This window comes from Mauremys reevesii, linkage group 5 (genome assembly GCF_016161935.1).
Source record: "Mauremys reevesii isolate NIE-2019 linkage group 5, ASM1616193v1, whole genome shotgun sequence".
Taxonomy (NCBI): domain Eukaryota; kingdom Metazoa; phylum Chordata; order Testudines; family Geoemydidae; genus Mauremys; species Mauremys reevesii.
Window position 1 is genome coordinate 72418372 of NC_052627.1, and position 24324 is coordinate 72442695.

General features: G+C 41.5%; 1 protein-coding gene across 2 annotated transcripts in view; it reads right to left on the reverse strand.

The window, feature by feature from the left end:
- Nucleotides 1-4812: 4812 nt before the first annotated feature.
- FBXO8 (F-box protein 8) overlaps nt 4813-24324 on the reverse strand; it is a 31232-nt gene continuing 11720 nt past the window's right edge. Inside the window, exons 2-6 of one of the 2 annotated variants that reach the window (XM_039541393.1) lie at nt 19732-20068; nt 17760-17886; nt 7116-7234; nt 6281-6477; nt 4813-5405 (exon numbers count right to left, since the gene is read on the reverse strand). In XM_039541393.1, coding sequence (XP_039397327.1) covers nt 5218-5405; nt 6281-6477; nt 7116-7234; nt 17760-17886; nt 19732-20060 — 960 coding nt within the window. In that variant the 5' untranslated portion in view covers nt 20061-20068 and the 3' untranslated portion in view covers nt 4813-5217. The remainder of the gene's footprint in view (nt 5406-6280; nt 6478-7115; nt 7235-17759; nt 17887-19731; nt 20069-24324) is intronic. The other variant, XM_039541392.1, reaches the window with a different exon arrangement.

A 24324-nucleotide genomic window follows, 5' to 3' on the forward strand; every position in this document is an offset into this window, starting at 1 on the left:
GAAATCTAGTCCATTTGTGAATGTAAGTGCCTTTGGTCATGTCACGTCTGTTATTCAAAAGTATCTTTTTGACTGTGTCTGAGCAGGTTATTTCCAGGCCCCAGAACCATGAAGGAGCCAAGCTTTGAGGTGAAACATCTGTGGATTGGGATGGAGAATGCATCCTGTGTCCTGTGAGAGGAGCCATGGTGTTAGGTGGAGAGAGATCAGTTGGCATACCATCATGTGTAGAAGATAAGTATACCAGACCTGTTGTGGCCATATTGGAGCTATTCGTATGACATGACCTCAGTCATCCTATATTTTGTGAAGTACTCAGACTAGAAGGGGAAAGGCATAAAGGAGTGGTGTGTCCCAGCGATCTGCATCCCAGTCCTACTCTGGAGCAGAATTGAGGGCAACGGGAATTGTGTTGAGTGGCAAAGAGATCTATGGTGGGAAGGCCCCATCGCTTGAATATGTGTTGAAGTGCTTGCATATCCAGCTCCCACTTATGATTGAGTGAGAATGTCCTGCTCAGTGCATCTGAAGTGGTGTTCTGGTGTCCCGGGAGGTATGCAGCTGACATGGAGATGTTGTTTTCGATACACCAGTTCCACAGTTTGATTGCCTCCAAGCATAAAGAGTGGGACCTTGCTCTGGCCTGCCTGTTGATGTAATACATGCAGGCAAGATTGTGAGTCATCACTCTTATGGTATGATGGTTGAGAAGAGGTAGGAAATGTCAGCAGGCATTGCAGACCGCTTGTAGCTCTAGGAGGTTGATGTGTAAGGTGGATTCAATGGACAACTCTGCACTGCACCTGCACTGTGGATTCGATGCATGACTCTGTGTTTGTGTAGATGTGCTCCCCAACCGATCAGGGAGGTAGGATCATAGTCACTGATGGCTGCCGGAAAGGATCTCTAACACAGATGTTGCTGGGCTGTGTCCACCACATCAGCGAGTCCTTGATTCATCTCGGCATGGATAAAAGTTTGTGAATACTGTTTCTGTGGGGAGAGGTATATGGTACAGAGCCATGCTTGAAGACATTGCATGTGTTCTGCCTTGTGGCCTAGAAGCTTGTGCAGAGATCTGGGGGCAGACCCGTGTGGCGGATACCAGATCTGTGATAGCCAAGAATCTGTAAGGTGGTACGAAGGTCCTGGCTTGTATGGTATCCAACTGTGCATCGATGAATTCCAGCTGTTGTACTGGTATTAGAGTGGACTTTTCTAGGTTCACGAGGAGGCCTAGCTTTGTGAACAGGTCCATTGTTACGTGGACAGCTTGGAGAGCATCAATTTCAGATGGGGGCTTGAGGAAATCTGCTGATCACTCAGATAACCTCATCACTGGCCAGTATGGGGAAAAAGAGTAAGACCAATCCCCGCAGTTTCTGCTGATCCACCATGTGGGTTGGGGAACCTTCCCCTCTGGTGGAACCTCCTGTGTTGGATCAGGAGCTGGGAGGTTTGGGGGGGATCACCTATCTTTCCCCAGTTCATGGATCACTAGCAGCAATAGGCATCTCTCTGCAGCCTAGACTCAGGGCATGTCTACACTTACTTCTGGAGTGATCGATCCAACGGGGGTCAATTCATCGCGTCTAGTGAAGACGCAATAAATCAACCACCCAGTGCTCTCCTGTCGACTCCAGTACTCCACTGGAGTGAGAAGCATAGGCGGAGTCGATGGGGGAGTGTCAGCAGTCGACTTACCACAGTGAAATAGTACTTAGTAGATCTAAGTACGTCAACTTCAGCTACGTTATTCAGTGTAGACACCTACATCCCAGAGTGGGGAAAGGTGTAGGATACTCCCTTCTCACCAGCATCTCCCAGGGGCAAGCTTAAGTGGCACTGTAGTTGTGTGCTGGTTTTGTAGATTGCAGTGTTCCTGTGATTTTTCTAGGTGTCTACTTTCTTTTTTTGCCTCCAGGCCACCATAACTTGAGTAGGTCTTTGCAATGTGGCTGCTTGCACCCAGGCGTTGATCACCCGGGCTACTGTGCAGCAAAGACATATTCTAATTCTCAGTGTCTCTGTTTTTGGGTGTTCAAAATTGAAGGGCTTGATTTTCAGAGGCAGTCAGAACCCAAAATTCCAGCCAAAGTCAATGGGAGCTGTGCACGCTCAGGCCCTTTGAAAATCAGGCTCAAGCTATTTCAAGTCAGACATGAAGAAGCTGACACCAAGAACTGTGGCCATTTTTGAAAATGTTAGTTTGATTATCTATAGTCACATTCTGATTGCCTACTTGAGCCTTTGTTACACCTGTGCACCAACTCCCAGTAGTCCATGGATAGAATTTCATCATTGACCCCCACACAATGTTAAATTGTGTAGGACAGTTAATGGAGTGGAGAGGTGAAACATCCTCTGAAGATTGGGGGAGAGAGAGAGAGATAGTAAAGAGATAGTTAGGAGTGCATTGGGAGTGGGTGAAAAAAAAAAGGGACAGTTGGTTCTGACCTGCCTATGGAACTCTGCATTATGAGGGACTGTGTCCTCACACAGCTTGCGGTGGTGGGGGAGGCATGATGGCAGACAGCAGCTAGGACAATATTCTCACCTCTCTCCCCATTCAACTGCAGCCCTCAGAAGTACTCCAGGCTTTTGAAGGGCCAACAGAATCCACAGAGATATGATCTCTTCTGCCCAGCCTTACTCCCAGTAATATCTGAGACAGCAGTTAATTCAATTCAGCAGGTACTCCCTGTCTGTGAGGTTTCTAGTTGAGATTAACCTGTCATTGCTGCATCTGTTCTTAGGTCTTCTGAAAGAGGATGTGCTAATGGACCTGGCATACAGAGAAAAGTAGTCATGTGTAGAATAGAACAGTACTGTAGAACTCAGGTGGAAAGACCCTCTGCAATACCAGTGTTTCTTGTCCTCTCTGGTGTAGGCTGCATAAGTACAGCTGGAGTGAAGGCTTGTTTTGAGGTACTGTATTTGAACCACACCCGCAATATCTGGGTGCATTTTTGTATGTGGATGAGAGATATTGGAAATATTATAGGCACTAAATACTGCATTCACCAATGGCAGAACTATCTTTACTTTAGTTTAAGTAGCCCGTATGCAGCTTGACAGCACTTAAAGAAAGTGGCGCTGTGGTTAAGGCAGTTAACTAGACCTCAGGAAATCTGAATTCAATTCCTAGCTCTATCATGGGCTTCCTGTGTGACCTCACCTGTAAAATGGAAATAAAAATACTTACAGATCTCACAGGGGACCCCAGGATAAATTCATTAAATGACTAACACAGACAGATACTGAAGTGATGTGACTATACACATATCTAAATACACATCATCCAGAAATAAAATTAAGGAACAAGTAAACCTCATGCATAATAAAGAGAAACGCTGTATTGAGAGTTCCTTGGCTAACAGCCATACAGTTCCCCATTGTAATGGAAGCTGCAAAGCTAAAAGTACACTTTAAATTGTAAGGTAGTACATAATTGAAACTATATTCCTGAGTCCAGAACCAATTAGAACCCGCCTACATGACCACTAGACTAGGAAAAAGGTGCTTTTAAAAACTGAGTTAGCTAATATGAATGCTCTCTATAAATATATCAGAGGGATAAATACCAGGGAGGGATAGGAATTATTTAAGCTCAGTACCAGTGTGGACACAAGAACAAATGGATATAAACTGGCCATCAGGAAGTTTAGACTTGAAACTAGACAAAGGTTTCTAACCATCAGAGGAGTGAAGTTCTGGAACAGCCTTCCAAGGGGAGCAGTGGGAGCAAAAGACATATCTGACTTCAAGACTAAGCTTGATAAGTTTATGGAGGGGATGGTATGATGGGATAGTCAAAGCTCAATTAATTGCCAAAATTAGGCTATTAGCGGTAAATATGCCCAATGGCCTGTGATGGGATGTTAGATGGGGTGGGATCTAAGTTACTACAGAGAATTCTTTCCTGGGTGTCTGGCTGCTGAGTCTTGCCCACATGCTCAGGGTTTAGCTGATCACCATATTTGGGGTCGGGAAGATTGACAGAGGCCCTGGGGGTTTTTCGTCTTCCTCTGCAGTGTGGGGCATGGGTCACTTGCTGGAGGATTCTCTGCACCTTGAAGTCTTTAAACCATGATTTGAAGACTTCAATAGCTTAGACATAGGTTACGGGTTTATTAGAGGAGTGGATGGGTAAAAGTCTGTGGCCTGCGTTGTGCAGGAGGTCAGACTAGACAATTATAATGGTCCCTTCTGACCTTGAAATCTATGACTCTAATATATCACCTCATGTAGGCACAATTTAACTACTTCCAAATTGTGTTCATTCACTGTGTTTATCCCAAATTTTCCATCAATGGAATATCTGGATTGGAAAACTGGTCAAGGTAAGGTTAAGGTTAGCAAGAACATGTTACTTAACCTCTATTGTGTGCTAGTCTTGACATGCCCCATCTTATCTCACAATGAGCTAACACAATTGTAACTGCATCTATGCTACGTGTTAAGGCTGCTTTCAAACTTGAATTTTAAAAAGTCAATTTTTTTAGTCTATTCCTCTTGTAGACAGGTCTTCAGGATTTGTCTAACTAGAGTTTGTGGTCTCATTTTAAACTTGAGTTAATAACTGACTGCCAATTAATTTAAGTTAGCTAATGCAATAGTAAATGCTAGTTTAAACACTCCACTCGAACAAACTTTATTGATGGAGTGTCATGGCCAGCATTTCGCTTTAACTCAGGTAGCTGAGAAAACCAACATCATGAAAACAAGAGCAAAGTTTGCAATGTAAAAGGAAGAAATACAAGACTATTTTTAAGAGAAAAAGGAAAAACTTTAGTTAAAATATTTTACAATAAAATAATTATGATTATAAATCTCTTTAGTTAAATATGTACACATTACATGGTATTTTAAAAAAGAATGGAACTGGTTAAAGTTTTCAAGCAAATCTAATGCACAAATCCACCATCTTGTCAGCTTTAGATTGTAATGTCAGTTTAACATTCATAAATGGCTGTGTCAGACTAATGGCACGGCTTTGTGCAAAACATAAACAAAATTAAGAAATTTTTTTGCAAAATCCTTCGGTTCCCATGGTAAATTGCTAAAAAAGGTAGTACATACAACACACATTGTGATTGTATACAGAGGTTAGAATGACCAGCACTAATATAACCCCCATATCTACAAAATAATTAACTCCTTGGGTAGCTTTAGTTTTTGTAAACTACAAATTCTTAGTCCTAGCAAATTGTGCTTTTAGGCAGCCACATGGCCAATAAGGTAGATGTTGTCATAAAGGTGCCCTACAAAATCTTCACTAATGTTCTGAGCAGCACGTCGTGTGTTTCGGATAAATTCTCTCTTTGACATTTTGTTCTTCACATGAGGGCTGGTAAGATCAATGGAAAGCAGAATCAAAGAGTAGCATAGTACATATACTGCATCTAAAGAAAAGAGAACATTATGAAGTTATTGTTTACAGAACCATAAGTATGGATGGCACTTTACAGGCAACTAAAATGACCAGTCCCTGCTCAAGGATCTTACAATCTTAAGGGCTTCCTTGAATAAATATGCACATGAGTAACTTTACTCACATGAGTAGTTCATTGAAAACAATTTATTATTATTAAAAAAAGTTATAATGATAATGCAGTGCTAAACAAACATCAATGAATGTACTCATATTTATTTAGTATCCAAAGTGTGCAAAATTCTTTACAGACATGAAGGTAGACAGATCCCTGCCCTGAAGAGATTTCACTTTAAGGCCCTGATCCTGCAAATGCTATGCACATTCTAAACACTAAGTATGTGAGCAGTCTCGCTGGGTAAAATCCTGGCCCCACTGAAGTCAATGGCAAAATACCCATTGTCTTCAATGAGGCCAGGAATTCACTCCATTTGCTTCAGTGGGATTATTCAAAGAGTGTAAAGTTAAGCTTATGTGCAAGTCTTTACAGAATCAGAACCTATAGGGCAGACAAGGGTGAAGGGAAAAGATTCAACACAATTTTTTAAAATCACTTTTTGTACATGGAAGTTGTACCTGTCAGGTATGTACAAGAAGAAAATCAGTAAGTCAAAAGGTATTTTTTTTTAATTACGATTGTCTGTACTGTAGCTCCTGACAGGGAGGAGTTTGTATACTTATTGTGTACAATATGCACAGACCTGACCCTCTCCCAAGACTCATCTTTCTACTTTTAGAAAAATGTAATTAGACCCCAATTTAAACCCACTATGAAAAGTAACATTTTCCAAAGTATATGTAGATAAATATAGACTGATTCACTGCACCGAAGTCCTCTCTTCTTACCAGGGCTAAGGCTAAGTTCTCTCATCAAATCAGGATTACAAGCACAGAACCTGTGTGAGAACTTTGTTATAAGAGTCTCAAGATACTCCCCACGCTCCTCAGGGGCATGAATGTGTTTGAAAAACTCTCTCAGTGCATTTGGCAAGAACTGATTTCTGAAGTTGTGCAGTGTCACAAGGTCATCCAAAACATCTCTCCTGGTTGAAAAAACAAAAAAATTAGAGAAATTTCCTTTCTACTGTTTAAACATGAAACAAGGTTTCAGAAATTAAAATGAAGATTTCTTAAAGAGTCTGAATTATAGGTATTTTCTGTCATAAGAAAATGAAGGAAAAATCCAACAATGATAAAATAAGAATAGGAAACATGTTCCTCAGACTGCTACCACAGTAGTGTACAGTTCAGCCTAATACTTTAGAGAAATTATAATAAAGCAATATTCTAAATTTGCACACACACGGAGTACAGAGGAAACTGAGGCTGCAACAATACCTGACAAAGCTAAGGAAACCACAGTAAAAGGAATAAATATACAATATGCCTTTCAGGGCCTATGTACATTAAAAAGCAGTTAAGGCAGCATTCTGTTAAAACTAGGCTCAACTAAGGTGATATTCACTCATGGTGCATAGGGCCGGCATACAGGCCTTCCACAACACTTAGTTTCCATGGGAGTGCATGCTCCATCTATCCCCTGAATATCAAAAGGGCTTGGTGTGCAAAGGAAATGTGGAAGCAAGCCAGGGGAGAGGCAAGAGAAGAAGAGTGATTACAGAAAGTTGTTACAGACTGAAAATGAATATAGCATTTTTTCCTCATTACAGATTCAAATTACCTTTCATCAAGATAGATCCTCAGTTTCTTCCAATTTAGTGTTCTTGTACAAAAGATAAACTTAGCTATTTCCTTTGGTGAATCATCCAGTATACCCTTGGACATAAAGTAGTTAACTCCCTGAGACAAAAAAAGGACATTTGTATATAAATAAGATTGGTCTTAACAATTCTTTTATGGGAAAATATTGTAATGAGTAATACTGGAACATAAGCCTGCTAATGTTTTAGCATAATACCTCCTTCATCCTCTAAATGGCATTTCAACATGCACAATACAATTTAAAATTAATATAAATCAAATGCAAATAAAATTAATGCAACATTATGGTTGAGATTTTACATGTATTAACAGTAGGAAATTCAAAATTACATATCCCACAGCAAGCATAATTTGTCTCTGTTCTATTTTCTCTTACTATTTTCTGTCATCATAAGTATATACATGGTGGTTAAATTATGTTTGTTGTAGGGACCATAATTTACAATTTCCTAACTATGGTGCATGTAAAAATCTTGGCCATAATGTGCTTTTTGCCTTTAATTTTGTTTTATTTAAAGCATTGATTTCAATGTTCTTCCATGTGTATGGGATCACATTCAAATAAATGCACTATATACGTTTAATTAAATGTATAATAACTCAAATAAATGCAAGTGTGTTTATTCAAAGTGCAGACCCAGATACACACACACATACGTACAGTATATATGTATAAAAAAAAATCCAACAGCACTCTGCCTCTCCCTAATTTAAAAAAACTAGTTTAGAAAGTGGCAGAATGAACATATACCTCTATTCACTTATTTATTACTTCTACATTACAACCATTTTTCCACATTTTGCCAAGCACACACTTTTCACTGAGAAGTATGTACATGCCAAATTTGAACATGCAAATACAATACTTAAAATCTTTTTGGATGCTTTTCTTGAATTTAGATATCTCAAAGCATGAAAACTACTTTTGTCATGGTCTTATAATTCAAAAGCAGCTTACTGGATTTTAACCAAAAATTTGGGGGAGGGGTGGGGAGAGAGAGAAAATAGGAGAACAGCTGTGACAAATTTAAACTCAGAGCATAACTTTTTTGGGAAGGGGCTTAAACTCAAATTGCGTCTTCAGCAGTAAATATGGCATCACTACCATGATAGTATAATGCTGAAATATGTACAAATGTGCAATCTAATGCAGTCTCTTAATTTGCTTTAGACATCAGTGTATCAGTGAAACTCCCTACATCACCAAATAAGATAACCCTTACAATTTTTTTCCATTATAAATCTTCCGATTCCAGGTACATTACAATATATTTCAAATTTCCCCTTTTGGTTTAAATTATATCTATAAAGACACAGTGGGGGCAACCTAGCACTTTGTTTATAAGCAACCTTCACAATGATGACAAAGTTCTGCATAAATAAGGAGTGCAGGACTGAGCTTTTAATCTGGAAAGTTATTTTATAAAAAGTGAGATAGTTAAGTAAGACAGAAAAGCTGAACCATGTCAAGCAAACATGAAACTAGAAAATAAATCTTGAGATGACCAGGGATTTCACTTAAGAGACCTAAAACACAGGTGAAAGACTAGCACACACATACACATAATATGCTACTTAGCCATCTTTTTACTGGTTCATCATTTGTTTTTATATTTGTGGAAAATGTTACCTGAAGTAACATAGTTCTTTGGTTATAATCAAAACAATGTTTTAAAGATATGCAAAAAATTAAATATATGCAAACAATTTTCTGTTAGGAACAAGGAATCTAGGCAACTTTAGGGCCTGATTCAGGTAAGCATCCCTATTCAAGGCAGCACTTAAGCATGTGTTTAAATTAAAGCATGAACTTAAGTATGTGCTTAATACCCATTGACCTAATTGGGATTTATCTGGGCTTTTCCAAATACGAATGGCCTTAAACCCATGCTTAAGTGCTTTTCTGAATCAAGGCTTAAATGGGAAACTAAAATGGATTATCAAAATGATTAAAATTGCTTACTGATGCCTCAAGTATTTTGACAATTGCTCAAATATGACAAAAAGCAAAACAGCAACACTACAGTATCTCATTACATCTTCTGTTTAACTCTGCCTCATTAATCTTGCATCCTGATTCAGCAAAACACTAAAGTATGTGCTTAACTATAAGCATGTGCTTAAAGTGTTCAGTGAACTGGGGCCTTGAGGAATATCCTATTTTTAAACAAGCTGTGTCCTCACAGCACTTACTTCTCTTACTACAGAGTGTTACTAAAAGAGGGAGACATTGGACAATCTGAACAGAAATGTTTTTACCATCTATCTTCACAATGAAATAAGTCACCTGTTCTATACAGAGAGTCTGAATGTGTTGTCCCAGAGCTGGGAGATGCTGCAAAACATTTCTGTGCTATATAAGGCTCTTTATGACCAACAGTGTGTTGCTGGTACTCATTATACAAGCTACCAGCTCCTCATTTGACATCTCAACCCACCCTAGATCTGCTTCCTTCTTTTATTGTATCTTTTTCTGTCAATGCCATCTCCTCACTCATTTCCTTTTCCTCTTTTTCACACACACAAGGTGTGATTGTATATTCATTCCAACACAATAACAGTGCCACTTTTGAATTGCTGTTATTTCTCCCCAAATAACAAATACGTTGAACCAAATTGAAATGGTTTCTTTTTAAAGATTTTCCCCATTTTTTGTTTGCTCACATTGAGTGAAGGTTATTTGTAAGGATACTGGACAATCTGCTCGCTAAATGTGTAAACTGTTGTATGTTTATGGCATCTCCGTCACCTTCCTCCCTCACAAAATAAATCACCTTTATTACTTTATCACCTTAGATAAGCATGTTCAGCTACGAATGTACACTATATGAAGGGCATAATTCTACAAGGAAGCTAAAACTAAATGTCAGATAATCTGCTTTAAAGTCCCATTGCACTGATCCCTCTTAAGCAGGCATCTGAGGATTCCCCCAGCAAAGGGGAATCCTTGGTTGGAGTAAACCCAGTCTATTGAGCTTTATGTCACCTGTTTCTCACCAAGTTTTGGGTAGGAGTGGTTTAAGGCTGGTGGGGGCACGCTGGGGTGCGGGGGCAGGATAATATGCTCTGGCAATCATGGTCCTATGAAATGGTCCTTAGAAGACTTTTCCAGCAGCTATGCTTTACAGCAGTTTCATGGCTGCTCTAAATTGTGTCTGTGGCCAGCTTTATCCTTTGGCTATCCTCAGGATTGGGGGCTTAGAAAAGGTGATTTAGAACTACCCGTGTCTTCCTTTGCCATTGTGCTGTTTATGAGGTCCGCAAAGCCCAGGATACAATCCTAAATTTAAGAAGGGATATTTAACGTATATGCAACTAACTGTCATGATTGTGGGCTATGCTTGACTAGGGAGGCAAGTAACTATCACAACAGGTTCTAGTTTATGGTCATTAGTTGTTCATGCCACCCCTTTCTCGTGTTACCAATTAATTGTGATGCATTACACCAGTTCTCATTTGCATTCCCTCTGATCTCTCCCCTTTTTCTTTAGAATGGATGGATGTCTGAAATTGTGTAATATAGATTTAATTTTTCTTCATCAGCATTCACTTCACTCCACATTACTGCAGTACTCCTGCAGTTATTTTCTTCTCTACCCATAATATTTTCAATATGCATGTTAAACCATTTTAGCTACTTTTCATCCTCTGCCTTAGGGGTCCAGCTTCCATCACACATGTACAATGATGCAAATTCCATGCTGGTTAACCTTTGAACACTGCCTTTACCTCAAATTTAGTTTCAAATGTACTCAACATGCCAAAGCTAGACTACTCAAGATTTCATTGGCATAGTATTTGTTGTAGCACATGGAAATGGATTAAAAAGTAATAGATGCACAGCAGGAGAGTGGACAATGTACATGTGTGAAGGGGCTGAGGTACTCTTTGAAGCACATTTGGGTGATTATCGGACTGCATTGCCAAGGATGTGTCTTGAGAAAGGGAAGATCAGATTGGAGAAATTTATTAGAGATGCCACTCAGCGCTGTAGAGAATTTGATTACTGGAAAGGGGCCAGTGTGGACAGCTTTTATTTTTATCATTTGTTTACAGCTCAGTACTTTCCTGTAGCTATATTATGGTAGGTATCTTGTAGCAAATATTATAGATAATTAAGGCTGCAAGTGGTTTACATTATAACAGCTCTGTTTTTATATGCCAATAACTTTCTGCAACTATTCACCTTTTGGGCTAAAGTTTTCTATGCTTATGCCTGATGATTTAAAAAAAAAAGTTTGAACAAAATTGACAGTTCTGAGTTATGGGACAGTAAAACACATTTTTGCCAATGGCTTTAATCACTCTCTCCCCCATCCCTGTCCGCACCCCAAAAAACACCCTAACTATACTTCTCTTATCAGGGTTAATGCAAAAATTGGGTAAAGTTTAACATTTGGCATACATAGTTCTGAGTTTTGTGTATTTGCTTAGCTCTGGATAAATGTTTAAAATACAAAAAGATGACTGAAATAAAGAATCACTACTGTGCAGGTCAGTGAGCATCTGCTAAAATTTTTAGCACATTTTCATTAACTACTCCCATATGTGACAGCACTGGACATTCTCTCTGCTGGAACTCATTAGAGAGTTCACGTAGGAGCAGGGGCTGCTGTTCTTAGTCTGCTGCTAACACTATTAGTATGGGATAGATTGTAAATGCATCATTGATACACATAGCAAAAACTACAAAGTATGTTCTCTCCACAAGTTTTACTGCACTCTGCAATATTCTGCATACTGTAATCTCTTACTTTACAAAAACTCAGAGACTACCTGACTGGGAGTCAGGACAGCTGGGATCCAGTCCCAGTTCTGCCATTAGCTCACTATGTGAAGCTAGGCAAATTGCCTCCTCTCTGTGTGCATCTGCCAAAAGGGGATAATGATCATAGAATATCAGGGTTGGAAGGGATTTCAGGAGGTTATCTAGTCCAACCCACTGCTCAAAGCAGGACCAACCCCCAACTGATGTTTTATCTGCCTTTGTAAAGCACTTTGGGATCTATGGCTGAATACTATATACATATTAAGTATTATTCTACTGCACTATAGCAAAGATACGGCCAGTATAAAATAAACAGTTGCAGTGTGACTGCTGTGTTAGGTTTCTGCAAGAAGGCGTTATCTTCAGCTAAATGATAGCCTGATTCTACTAAGCTGGGAGGGGAGACCCAGAGTGTGGGGGCATTGCTGTGGGGCAGCACCCCAGGGAAAGGGGCACCAAGGGCCAGGATTGACACGGGGCCAGAGGTGGTGGAGCCAACAGGGCAGGTAACTGAGGGAGAGAAACTGGCCAGAGGAGGGTGTTCCTGAGCTGAATGAGCTAATGCCCAGACTGACCAGTAGGAGGTGCCATGCCAGTGAGTTGGTATTCTGCTACATATGGTGGAGAATGTGGGCATTTACGGTCCACTCTGATAAAAGGGGAACTGTGAGGCCTGGACAAGGTGTGCCAATATAGGGGAAGGGGATGATGGATCCCACCTACGTAGAGGGTTTTTTTTTTTTTTTTTTTTTTGCAGAGGGCTCTTATGCCATCCCTGGCTAGACTCCAGCATCAGTGCCCCAGCGAAAGGGGACTGGTGAGCAGCGGGGAGACTAGAGACTCTGCTACAGGTGAGCCAGGAGGGACAATGGGAGATCTACTGGGCCCTGCAGAAACAGAAGGGGCAGCTGCTTGATGAACAGCAGACCTTTGTAAGACTACTGAGGAAGGAATCCAGGACAGACCACAGAGAGTGGTGGGAAAATCCCTGCGCCAGGAGGCCAGTGGCAGAGTACAGGGCTTGTTATGCCTGCAGGAGGCGTGGACATTTAAGGAGGGATTGTCCCTATTAGGATGGGGGCAAAGTACTTCACCCACAGCAGGGGAAGGGACAAGACCCTGGGAAGACCCGCTGGGTGAGGAAACCCAGGGGACGATGGACATGTTGGGCCTGTGGGCAAAGCGGACACCTGCAGTGGGAGTGCCCAGGCCCAGGGTGGAGGGTCCTCTTGAGCTCCAGCAAGAAGGGGGGGACTCAAGATAGACTATGAGAGGCCCAAGGCAGCAGACAGGCAGGGAGTCTGCTTCGGCTGCTGCGGGTGGGGCCATATTAAGAGGCACTGCCCCCTAAGGGAAGGGTGGCCAAAGAAGGAGGTGCTTGGGGACCAAGAAGGGGCAAAGATGAGCGTGATCAACACTGCAGTGAAGGCGGTAAACCTGCCAGAGAGCCACCAGCATGAGGTGGCAGAAAAGGGGACTGAGACACAGGCTGTGAGAGAGCAGGCTATGATGGGAACCCAGGCCTGCCAGACAGCAGAGGCAGAGCTGGAGAAGGCGAACAAGGAGAAGGAAGACCTGGGCCTGTGGTTGAAGGAAAGTGAAGTGAAGAGAAGCGAATGCGACTGGCAGGACATCTCCAGGTCACACAGGCTAGAGGACTCCCCCATCCCCTGGGCATGGGATGTTGAGGGGTGTATGTGTGTGTAGCAGGGCGGTCATCCCGCTCCAGTCAGGTGTGGTTGCACCCAATTAGGGCACAGCTGGCCCTGATAAAAGGACAGGTGGAGAGAAGAGACTCTTGCTCCAGCAGGGGAGCAGAGAGGACCAGGCTGCCTGGGAGAGCAAGCAGGGTACCTGAGACAGAGCAAGTGTACAGGACCTTTGGTCCAATGGGGAGCCTAACTCTCAGGGAAGGGTTGAAAGATCTTTGGCCCACTGAGACCCCATAAGACATGGATGCTGTTCTTGAGCTGAAGCTGTGAAGAATGTATGACCACAGGAAATACCGATGTGGGGTTTGAAGGACTAATCACCATCCAAAGCTTTTGTTGGAGTTAGGGGGTCATCTCTGGTCAGCTTATTAGCATGCATGTAGGGGATTTTTATTGTTAAATTTTTTTGTAATGCTTTCACCTTAAGAAAAAATGTGCTTGCTTGGAAAGAACTAAGTGTGGTAACTTAACTTTGGCAATTACACTGTTTGCTGTCTCTGATTAGAGAAGTGATTCAGGCCTGCTTAGGAAATCTGTCTTTTGCTGCACAGTACAGTATGGGGACTGTTCAGCCTGGAAATACCCTGGTCAGGCGGGACAGAGAAGCAGTCTCCACTTAAGAGAGGTGACATCTGAGGAGCCTAGAGCCTAGCGTAGGTGTCCTTGTGGGACCATAGTGGAGTAATACAGGTGCAGTTGCCTTGAAATGTGACATTCAGGTCAATTAAAAAAATAATAAACTATGCATATATGATATTCCATTTTCAATTCTCATAACTTTTAGACTGCTGAACATTTCCCTCTAGCCTAGCTTCTTCCTTAAAGATGTATAAAACAAGCCAATTTGATGTTTTTACCATGAGCTGTTGAATTAACCTTGCACAAGAATTTAGATAGACACATATGGGAAAGGGGGTATTTATAAAACAAACTAATCAATTTTGCTCAAAACTTCTGAAAAAAAAATCACTTCTAAACTGGAAAGCATAGAAAATCCCCCTCACCAACCAAGAAATGAATTAGTCTGACAAAATTAGGAGCAATTGGAAAAAAAAAAAGGGGAGGATGAGAAAATAAGCAATGTCAAACTTAATTATAGATACACTATACTCACTACAATTTAGAACATTATTATATTGTATGAGTGAAATCCTAGGCCCACTGAAGTCAGTAACAGTTTTACCATTGACTTCAGTGGGGCCAAAATTTCACCCTTTATCCACGAAGGAAAATGTTAATAAAACAATTCAGTTAAGACTATTAACATTAGGAGTAAAACAGAAATTGGACATCTCTTCTGAGGCAAATGTTCTCCCTCCCACCTCCACTTATAGTTTAAGTGCATAACTGTGCCTCATAATAATCTTTAAAGCATACTTTACAATTATGACTTCCTATTTCAGAGAGAAAATTAAATCTACCCATGACACCTCCAAACTTTGAGTAATAACTCTGCATGATATGGAATGAGTATTGTGTGGGAAAGTTTCACGTGCACTGTACATTATTTAGAATAATATATGGCAGAAAATTAAGTTGGCCGATTATAAAAAATAATTCTTAAACTCTTAAAAATCTTGATACACTTGGAAGTAAAAAACAAAATAGATTTTAGCTATGAGGATGCTGCCAATGAATAAAAGTAAAAAACAAATCTTGCACATGCATAAGGAGGTTGTCATGTTATGTGTAAACAGGTGGTCAGGTACATCCTTCAGCAGAATGTGGTCACCTGCCATGAATTATGCAAGCTCATGCACACAGTCAATACAGCATATACAGCAGATTTCACAACGTCATGCACACAACAATGGTGAACCAGATAATCCTACCACAAAGTGTGCAGGCGCTCTCCCCCACCCCGTGAGCCACTGCTAGCTCTGGAGCTGTTGCTGTGGAGCTTGGTTACCCATTTTCATGACATGGGCGGTGTCCTTTGGAGAATCTTGCTCCTGTGGCCGTAAGTATTCTTATTTTTATAATATTTTAATCAGGTCTGTTACTAAATGTAAAGCAGAGTTGGGCAGGAAGTTTTTAGACATAGGATTTGTAATAATGGAATGTCATTTCATATCATATCAGTCACAGTGTCCTTATAGTAATAATTCTGCCAATATCACAGTTGTAAAGAAAATAAACAAGTGAATGTTCTTGGAACTTTCAGGCCCAGAACACTTCCTGCCAGGCTATGGTGCTCCACAGGGAGAGAAGATCAGAAGCGCCTAGGAGATACAATGAAATTCCAGGCTCTCAAGGGACCTGAAGCTAACTGTTCATATTTCAATTGACAAATGGACCATTGTGAATTCTGAAGTAGCAAATGTATAATAATACATTTAATATATAAATCAGCCTATTTTATAGAATATTTAGGAATTGTTAATTTTCATGTAATATAAAAAGTACTTATATTTATATATAGTATGTTTGTTTTATTCTGAAGAATCCCAAAGTGTTTTACACTATACAAAAATTACTTCACTGCTAAATTGGAGTGTAACTGCACATTGCAGTTTAGGACAGGATGTGAATAATAATATTATATCCAATTAAAACTGCAGGAGGAACTGTATGTAGGCAGAGCTGTTACCAGATTTAGGACTTGGCCTGGCCTTGGCCTAGGGTTAGCACTTGTACTCTTGTAAACAAATCTTAAATATCTCAGTGTAAAGTCTCATTTGTAGAATTTCATCTCTAGTAGTAGCTCTACTAAGATTATTCTGAAAATAAATATATGACTCATTCTTAACTTGAGCTGCACAATACCGATAACTTCAGTGGGAGTCTAGAGTATTCTGCCCTCTTCTTGTAGTGTATCAAAAGAATTGACTATTATATTTTGTGATCTATAAAAAGTGCATGGCTTTCAGCAGTCAAATAAAAAAAAAAAAGTGTGAGCCAGGGCAAATGAGACTCAAAGAATTTAAACCAGATCATGTTGTTGTATTGGCTTATATGACTGCTTTATCATTTTGTCCGGCAATTGTACATACACATTATCTGTATGATACTGACATAGCGAATCATTTGTTTCTAAACACAAAACTGAAAAAAAAAAAGTTTTACTACTCTGGATTTATCCAATTACCACTTGTGTGTCTTTATTATATAAATATACTTAGAAAGTGAAAACTCAGTTTTGTTCAGTGTGATTTACTATCTTTTTGCAGAAAATGTGATGCATGAGGAATCTAAGTTTATACACAAGGGAATATTTTCAAAATGCTGGTGGGGTTTTTACCACATGTATCCTAGGTTAAACCTGTTTCAACTCTCAAATTTCTCCTCACACAAGCAAAGATGTGGCTAGACTGGGAAAAAGCAGAATTTAGTTTGGTTTTGACTAGTTATATGAATTAATAGTTACTTTTTTGAGTTCTGACAGATCTTTTTATTTAAAATGTACATATTTAATGTAACAGAATGAGTTAAGTTTATTAAAAAGGAAGCATTCAGAAAAATCAAAATCACTGCTATTTACAAAAGTTCAGTCTTTAACAGTTTTGTTCCATTAGTGTAATTTTATAGGCAGGGTAAGTTAACAGATATTATTTCAACATTTGCACCTTGAAATTGGAGGTTTGTGTATTGTCTTTGAAGACTGCTTATGAACAATGTCCCCCACCATCATAGATGCAATGGTGTTCCGCTCTATGGCAGGTTTCATCTGCATTTAGGGCTTGAGCCTGCTCCACTGAAGTTAACTGGAGTTTTGGCATTGACTTAAATGAAAGCAGGATAAAGTCCATATTACATAGTAAGGTTTTTTTAAATATTTATTTTTGTGGGCATATCACAACCATTTTTTAAACTGCCCACTGTTTTATTTACCAGGATCCCACCTCCATGTCAGGATATGGTTATGAATTTCTGACATCTATCTGTTAAACTGCTGGGCAGAGTACTTATGAATCAAGCAAGTAAATCATATGTCTGGGAACTGTAAGCATAAAAGATCAGTATAGGGCCATACCTTAGTATTCAGGATTCACATAGTACAACACAGTATCCATTAAAAATCAACTTGGAATGTTGCTACAAGTTCAATGTTCTCATGTCATTTTTTTTGTAACTGTATTAAAATTACTGCAACTGTTACTGATGTTAGCAACACTCCACTTACCTCATCAGGGTTGGCATTAAAGGTGAGACTGCCCTCATCCAGCTGCATATACAATCTTCTAAAAGAAAATCCTAGAGGTGGATTCTTATTGTATATAGAGCAGTGTCCCCAAGTGGATTTGCACAACCTACCAAAATAGGAATAAATCTAGTATGAAAATACTTGGCATATTGAACAATGGGGATAAAAAATATTGAATAGCTGCTCATTAATTGACAATCAGTCATCCTATGCACTAAATGAGGCAAGGTCCTGTGAAAAGTTATATGGGATCATGTAATTAATGACAGTGTCATAATCCAAATGCACAAGGGACCTGAACAAAGACTGCACAGATTATGTTAATTCTGGCATTTCCTAACTTTTGAGTGCTTGACTTTACAACCTAAATAACATTCTTAATGTTTTGCATGTAATTGTATAATATACCTCAAAGGGAAAAACAGAAGAGGATTCAGCTATATAGTGTACACTGCAGAGCTGATTTATTTTCTCCTTCCTTTAGTCTTTATGCTATAAAATGTATACACTTTTTTATTTTAAAAGAATATCTGTGCCTAGTCTAAGATTTCTATGGAACCAGGACAAGACAACAGTAATTCCTAGTCACTAATGGACTTCATTTTAGGCCATGTGAGGGGGCTTGCAAGTTTTGGTATTTATATATTTACACAGCATCATTGGGTGCTAGGAGTGCATCACTGCATCTTTTCATTGTAAAGTGTGAAATTGCCAGATGTTTAATTCTTGTGTCCAGGTGTGGTGGTGGTTGTTGGTCCCTTACTTCTTCCTGGCCAGAGATGGCACACTGTTTTTAACAGCTAAAACAAGTTTTAAAAACACACACAATACAAAAACAAACGAAACCCAGAATGGAAAGGAAAGGTAGAAGGACCTCATTGGCTGAAGCAAAGTAGAATGGACGATGGCACTATAAACCTGATCCCTGGCCTCTAGATGCTCAGTCCAGGTCAGGACTCAGTACTGGCCAGAGCCTGCTTGCAGCTTCAACTAGATGTTCATTTAATTTGAAACTGGATCTTATGAAAGGATGACTCTTATCTGAATGTTGCAAATCAATTTTCATAGAGTTTTACATTTAAGTTCTCTATTTTTGATGGAGACAATGGATTCCTGACTTTTCTTCTCCTTACTGACTAAAAAAGTCTACAATCCACATCATCTTTACTACCACTGCAGTATGACTCTTGTGCTTTACTGCATTAATCCTTTCTCTTTGTTAATGCTTTTCCGTTTAGATTATATATGCTGGACTTAGACCCACTGTAACATTCTGCACAACAAAGGTTAACATTTCTATTGCCAGGCACCTAGTGAGCAATGAAAAGCACTTGTGGAGACACCAGTGAGCTAGAGGGCTTGTCTTCATTTCAGTACTAATGTGAGCATAGATAAGCTAGAAAGGAGTTAGCTTGAGTTGAGTGAGAATGACAACACTGCAAACAACACTTAAGCAGCACAGACTAGCTGAGTTACCGCTACATTATCAACTCCAGCATAGCAATCACTTGAGCTTCAACCCACATCTGTTGATGGGCCAGCTAGCTCAAATTTAAAGTACCACTGAACTTGAACTATAATATTTTGTGTGTGCAGGGGGGGGGGATCTGAGTTAGGGGCAACCCTTGATTAACACTGCAGTGAAGACAAGCCATTTGTCTTCTTTCTAGAAGTGATACCACAAACAACAGGATGTTTATAATTTTCACACAGATCTGGACTTGCACTGGGCTCAGATTTTCCCCCTGTCAAGTCTGAATTGACCTGGGTAATATTTGTTTGCAAAAAGACAAATAGAAAATCCTTAAAATGTATAAAGCAGTTCATTAGCATGAGTTAAACAATAACTTTTCACATTTGAAACATTGTTTAAAAGGGTAAACAGTGTGACAACCCACAATCAATCTAGTAATCCTCTTTATTCCATGCAGGTGACCTCACATTAACTTACCCTTGCCAGAGAAGCTCATCATTAGCAAGATCCTGCCAGACACAAGAAGCCAGGCAGAGGTCAGTTGCATTCAGATATGACAAAATGGTAAAACTAAGCTCAGGGGGCAGCATTTCCAGGTTAATGAATCCTTCTTGTTCTTTAGATTTTCTTGTTTTCAACAGATGGTAGATGTCAATTCCTCCTTGGGCTTGTTTACGATGGTTTGTGTTTGAAATGCTGTTAGTAGCTAATCTTCTACCATGCTCTCTGGTGAGATAGCCTGACCCACTGTATCCTTGGTGTTGCAGCTGCTGGTTCCTAGCCACTCTCCACAGCCCCTGACCCATCTGCGAGCCTGTGGGTCATAAAATCCAAATGAAAGGTTATTTATTAAAAAAGTCAGTGGGCATTTTTACAGCTGCTAAGGAAATTAGCTTACAAATTTACAGCTGCATTGACAATTTATGAAAAGTTTTGGGAAATAGCTAGTAGGTATTGAAAAGCTGAATAAAAACAAAGGTAGAACTGACTTTCAAATAGTAAGAGAAGAGTAATCTTGTCAATTATTATGCCATATGTTTATCCTCTGTCCCCAGTAAAATGAACAGATATAGAGAACAAAAAAAGTCAATGAAAACTTAAAAAATAAAATTTGCCAAACATTATTGATGCTCTGGACAGAATTATAAAATTCAGGGCCTGATTCTGTAAATAATACTAAGCACAATGTAAGTCGCTCCATTCAAGTCAACCGGACTTACAAGAGGGATCACAATGTTTGGGACTAGTGTTTTCAGAATTATTTGTAAAACTAACTCAAATGGCCTGTCTGGAAACAATGTAATGCAGACTGAGACTATAATCAAGTGGCATGTGGGGTAGTATGTAATAAAGGCAGGGATTGGTATTAAGATAAAACCCAACAACTTTGGAATTGATTCTAATTTAGGAAGATTTGCAATTATTGGTGAAGACAAAAAAATAATACAAAGATCTTCTACTATTTATTTATTTAGACAAAATGCTTCAAAAACAGAAAGTGGATTCATCTTTAGCTCTCATGGTTATGGACACAAAAACTTAATTTTGTGTGTGTTATAAACAAAATCAGATTATAACTGAACCCAAGAACTGCGGTTTTTTTTAGAAATGCCAAATACTATCAGATTTGTGATTAAATCAAGTGCTGACAACTCTGCAACATATATTTGTAATGTGATATGGCTATAAAAAGACCAATCTTGAGCTGCATTTAAAGACGCATTGCTACACAAATTAGGGAGGTAATAGTTCTCAGGGTACGTCTACACTACGGGACTAATCCGAATTTGCATAAACCGTTTTTGTAAAACAGATTGTATAAAATCGAGTGCGCGCGGCCACACTAAACACATTAAATCGGTGGTGTGCGTCCACGGTCCGAGGCTAGCATCGACTTCTGGAGCGTTGCACTGTGGGTAGCTATTCCGTAGCTATCCCATAGTTCCCACAGCCTCCCCCGCCCCTTGGAATTTCCGGGTTGAGATCCCAGTGCCTGATGGGGCAATAATCATTGTCGCGGGTGGTTCTGGGTAAATGTCGTCAGTCACTCCTTCCTCTGGGAAAGCAACGGCAGACAAGCATTTCGCGGTTTTTTTCCCTGGATTGCCCTGGCAGATGCCATAGCATGGCAATCATGGAGCCTGTTTTGCCTTTGTGACTGTCACCGTATGTGTACTAGATGCCGCTGACAGAGGCGATTCAGCAGCGCTACACAGCAGCATGCTTTTGCTTTTGCATGACAGCAGAGATGGTTATCAGCCATACTGTACCATCTACTAACATAGGCGGCAGGTTTGTATAATTTTTGGTGGGGCCCAAAATGGTGGTGCCCCCCCGCTCCCGCCCTGTAAGCCGATATAAAATGAAGCTACAACGCGTCAGCGCCACAAGATTACAAGGGTCAATTAAAAGTGGAAAGTCAGAAGCAGCACTTGCCTACTTCAATATACAGTATTATATTTTGTTGCACCTGTTGTGATGAAGTGGGAATGTTCTTAATATTTTCTCTGAATACTGTGTGGGTGCCTCAGTTTCCCCTGCAAGATGCCAACTGAAGGTGTTGGGGACAAAGAGATCAGGTGGCCTCCTTGTCCGGAAGAGACACAGAGGCCAGAGGAGGGAGTGTCAGTTTGGAGCTGGCTGGGGAAATGGGGAGAGACTCAGAACTTGGTTCTGGGCTCCCCACCCCCCAAGATGGACCTGACAGAGGGGTTCTGTTTTCTGTACCAACAAGCTCTGTTTAAACTGTGTTCCCGTCATCTAATAAACCTTCTGTTTTACTGTCTGGCTGAGAGTCACATCTGACTGTGGAATTGGGGTGCAGGGACCTCTGGCTGCCCCAGGACCCTGCCTGGGCGGACTCACTGTGGAAAGTGCATGGTGTGGAAGGGCATGCTGAATGCTCTGAGGTCAGACCCAGGAAGGTGTAAGCTTCTTGCCCTGGAGACAGTCTGCTCAGAGAGGAGGCTCCCCCAGAGTCCTGACTGGCTTTGAAGGAGTGGTTCCAGAGCATCCCAGCATCCCCTTCCACCTCATGCACTTCCCAGAAGTCCGCAAAGGCACTAACACTCCCTCTTCTGGCCTTTGTCAAGAAGGCTAACAGCATTTTGGGCTGTATAAGTAGGGGCATTGCCAGCAGATCGAGGGACATAATCATTCTCCTCTATTCAACATTGGTGAGGCCTCATCTAGAGTACTACGTGCAGTTTTGGGCCCCACATTGCAAGAAGGATGTGGAAAAATTGGAAAATCCAGTGGAGGGCAACAAAAATGATTAGGGGGCTGGAGCACATGACTTCTGAGGAGAGGCTGAGGGAACTGGGATGGTTTAGTCTGCAGAAGAGAAGAATGAGTGAGGATTTGATAGCTGCTTTCAACTACCTGATAGGGGGTTACAAAGAGGATGGAGCTAGACTGTTCTCAGTGGTAGCAGAGGACAGAACAAGGAGTAATGGTCTCAAGTTGCAGTGGGGGAGGTTTAGGTTGGATATTAAGAAAAACTTTTTCACTAGGAGGGTGGTGAAACACTGGAATGGGTTACTGGAATGGGTTACCTAGGGAGGTGGTGGAATCTCCTTCCCTAGAGATTTTTAAGGCCCAGCTTGACAAAGCCGTGGCTGGGATGATTTAGTTGGGAATTGGTCCTGCTTTGAGCATGAGGTTGGACTAGATGACCTCCTGAGGCCCCTTCCAACCCTGATATTCTATGATACTCTAAACTGACCACCAAATTTAAGTTGTGTGTTTTTCCTGTCAGGTGAGGACTCTGGGGCAGGGCTGGGGATAAGGAACTTGGGGTGCAGACAGGCTGCCCCAGGGCTAGGGCCAAAGAGGACTCCCCTCCACCCTCCCTGGCAGCAGCAAGCTCCAGGGGAGGGACCCCTCCTCTCCCCCGCAGTTCACTGCACATGCTCCTAGGTCCCTCTCAGGTCCAGAAAGCCCACTCGCCTCCCCTATGGTGGGTACCGAGGGGGGAGGATGCCATCACGTGTGGCCTCCCCTGCTGCCACTGGGGATGGGGCTGCCCCTTGCCCAGCATGGTGCAGGAGTGGGGACTGCAGGGTGGTAGCTGGGGAGGGGCACAGTATCACAAAATTCACCTAAGCCCCAGCTGCACAGGTCTAGGAAGCTCCCCTCCCCAGTGGTGTAGCCAGGTTCTAACGTCAGGGGGAGCAAACACGTAAAAAAAGATGCCAGCCAACATATCCACTTACTAATCAGGTAGTTCTATAACAGGCTGCCCTGGACCCCATCACCCCCTGAAGCACAAGGTAGGGGTAGGCACCACCATGTTGTGCAACAAACACTTGACAAAATTACTGGACTTAGTGATGGACAATGCGGGCAGGTGGGTATTATGTCATTCAATCATTCAACCCATAAAATTGCACACATTTTGCCTCAGTGAAATTAAATATCCAGAGAATTACTGGGCCTGTGATGATGACCAGGGCTTGCTCACCTGTGGCTCCCGCTCCCTGTGCTGTGGAGGCACAGCCAGGCAGGTCTGCATCTGTAAGCAGGCACCCTGCCTCAGGTGCAGCTCCCGTGGGCCCTGATAGCCAATAGACTGGGAGCCTCCCGGCCAATGGAATGGGCTGGGCTGGGCTGGGCTGGGGGGTGGAAGGCAAAGGGGGAGATTGTAGGGAGCTTTGGAGGAGGGGAGGCAGTGGGGGAGGGGAGTGGGCTGGCACAAAGGGGAGGGCTCTCTGGAGAGGAGTGACAGGGGCACAGGGGTCATTGGGAGTCTCTCGAGGGCACAGAGGGTTGTGTGGGTCTCTGTGGGGCAGGGGGCTGTGATGGGCAGAGCCAGCTGCAACCTGGGTCTGCTCTGCGGGGGGTGTTGCTATAGTCCCCTCAGGAAGCTCCCCCCATCCTGTGTATTTTATACCAGCCCCGGGGTGCCCATTGCTGCTCCTTTCCCTGCCCACGGCTCCATCTGTCTGTCCCCACAACCTCCCAGCTGTGTCTGTCTGTCGGTCCTCACTACCCCCCTTGCTGTGTCCTGGTGTGTGTCTGTCCCACAACCCCCTGGCTGTGTCCTTGTGTCTGTCTGTCCCACAACCCCCC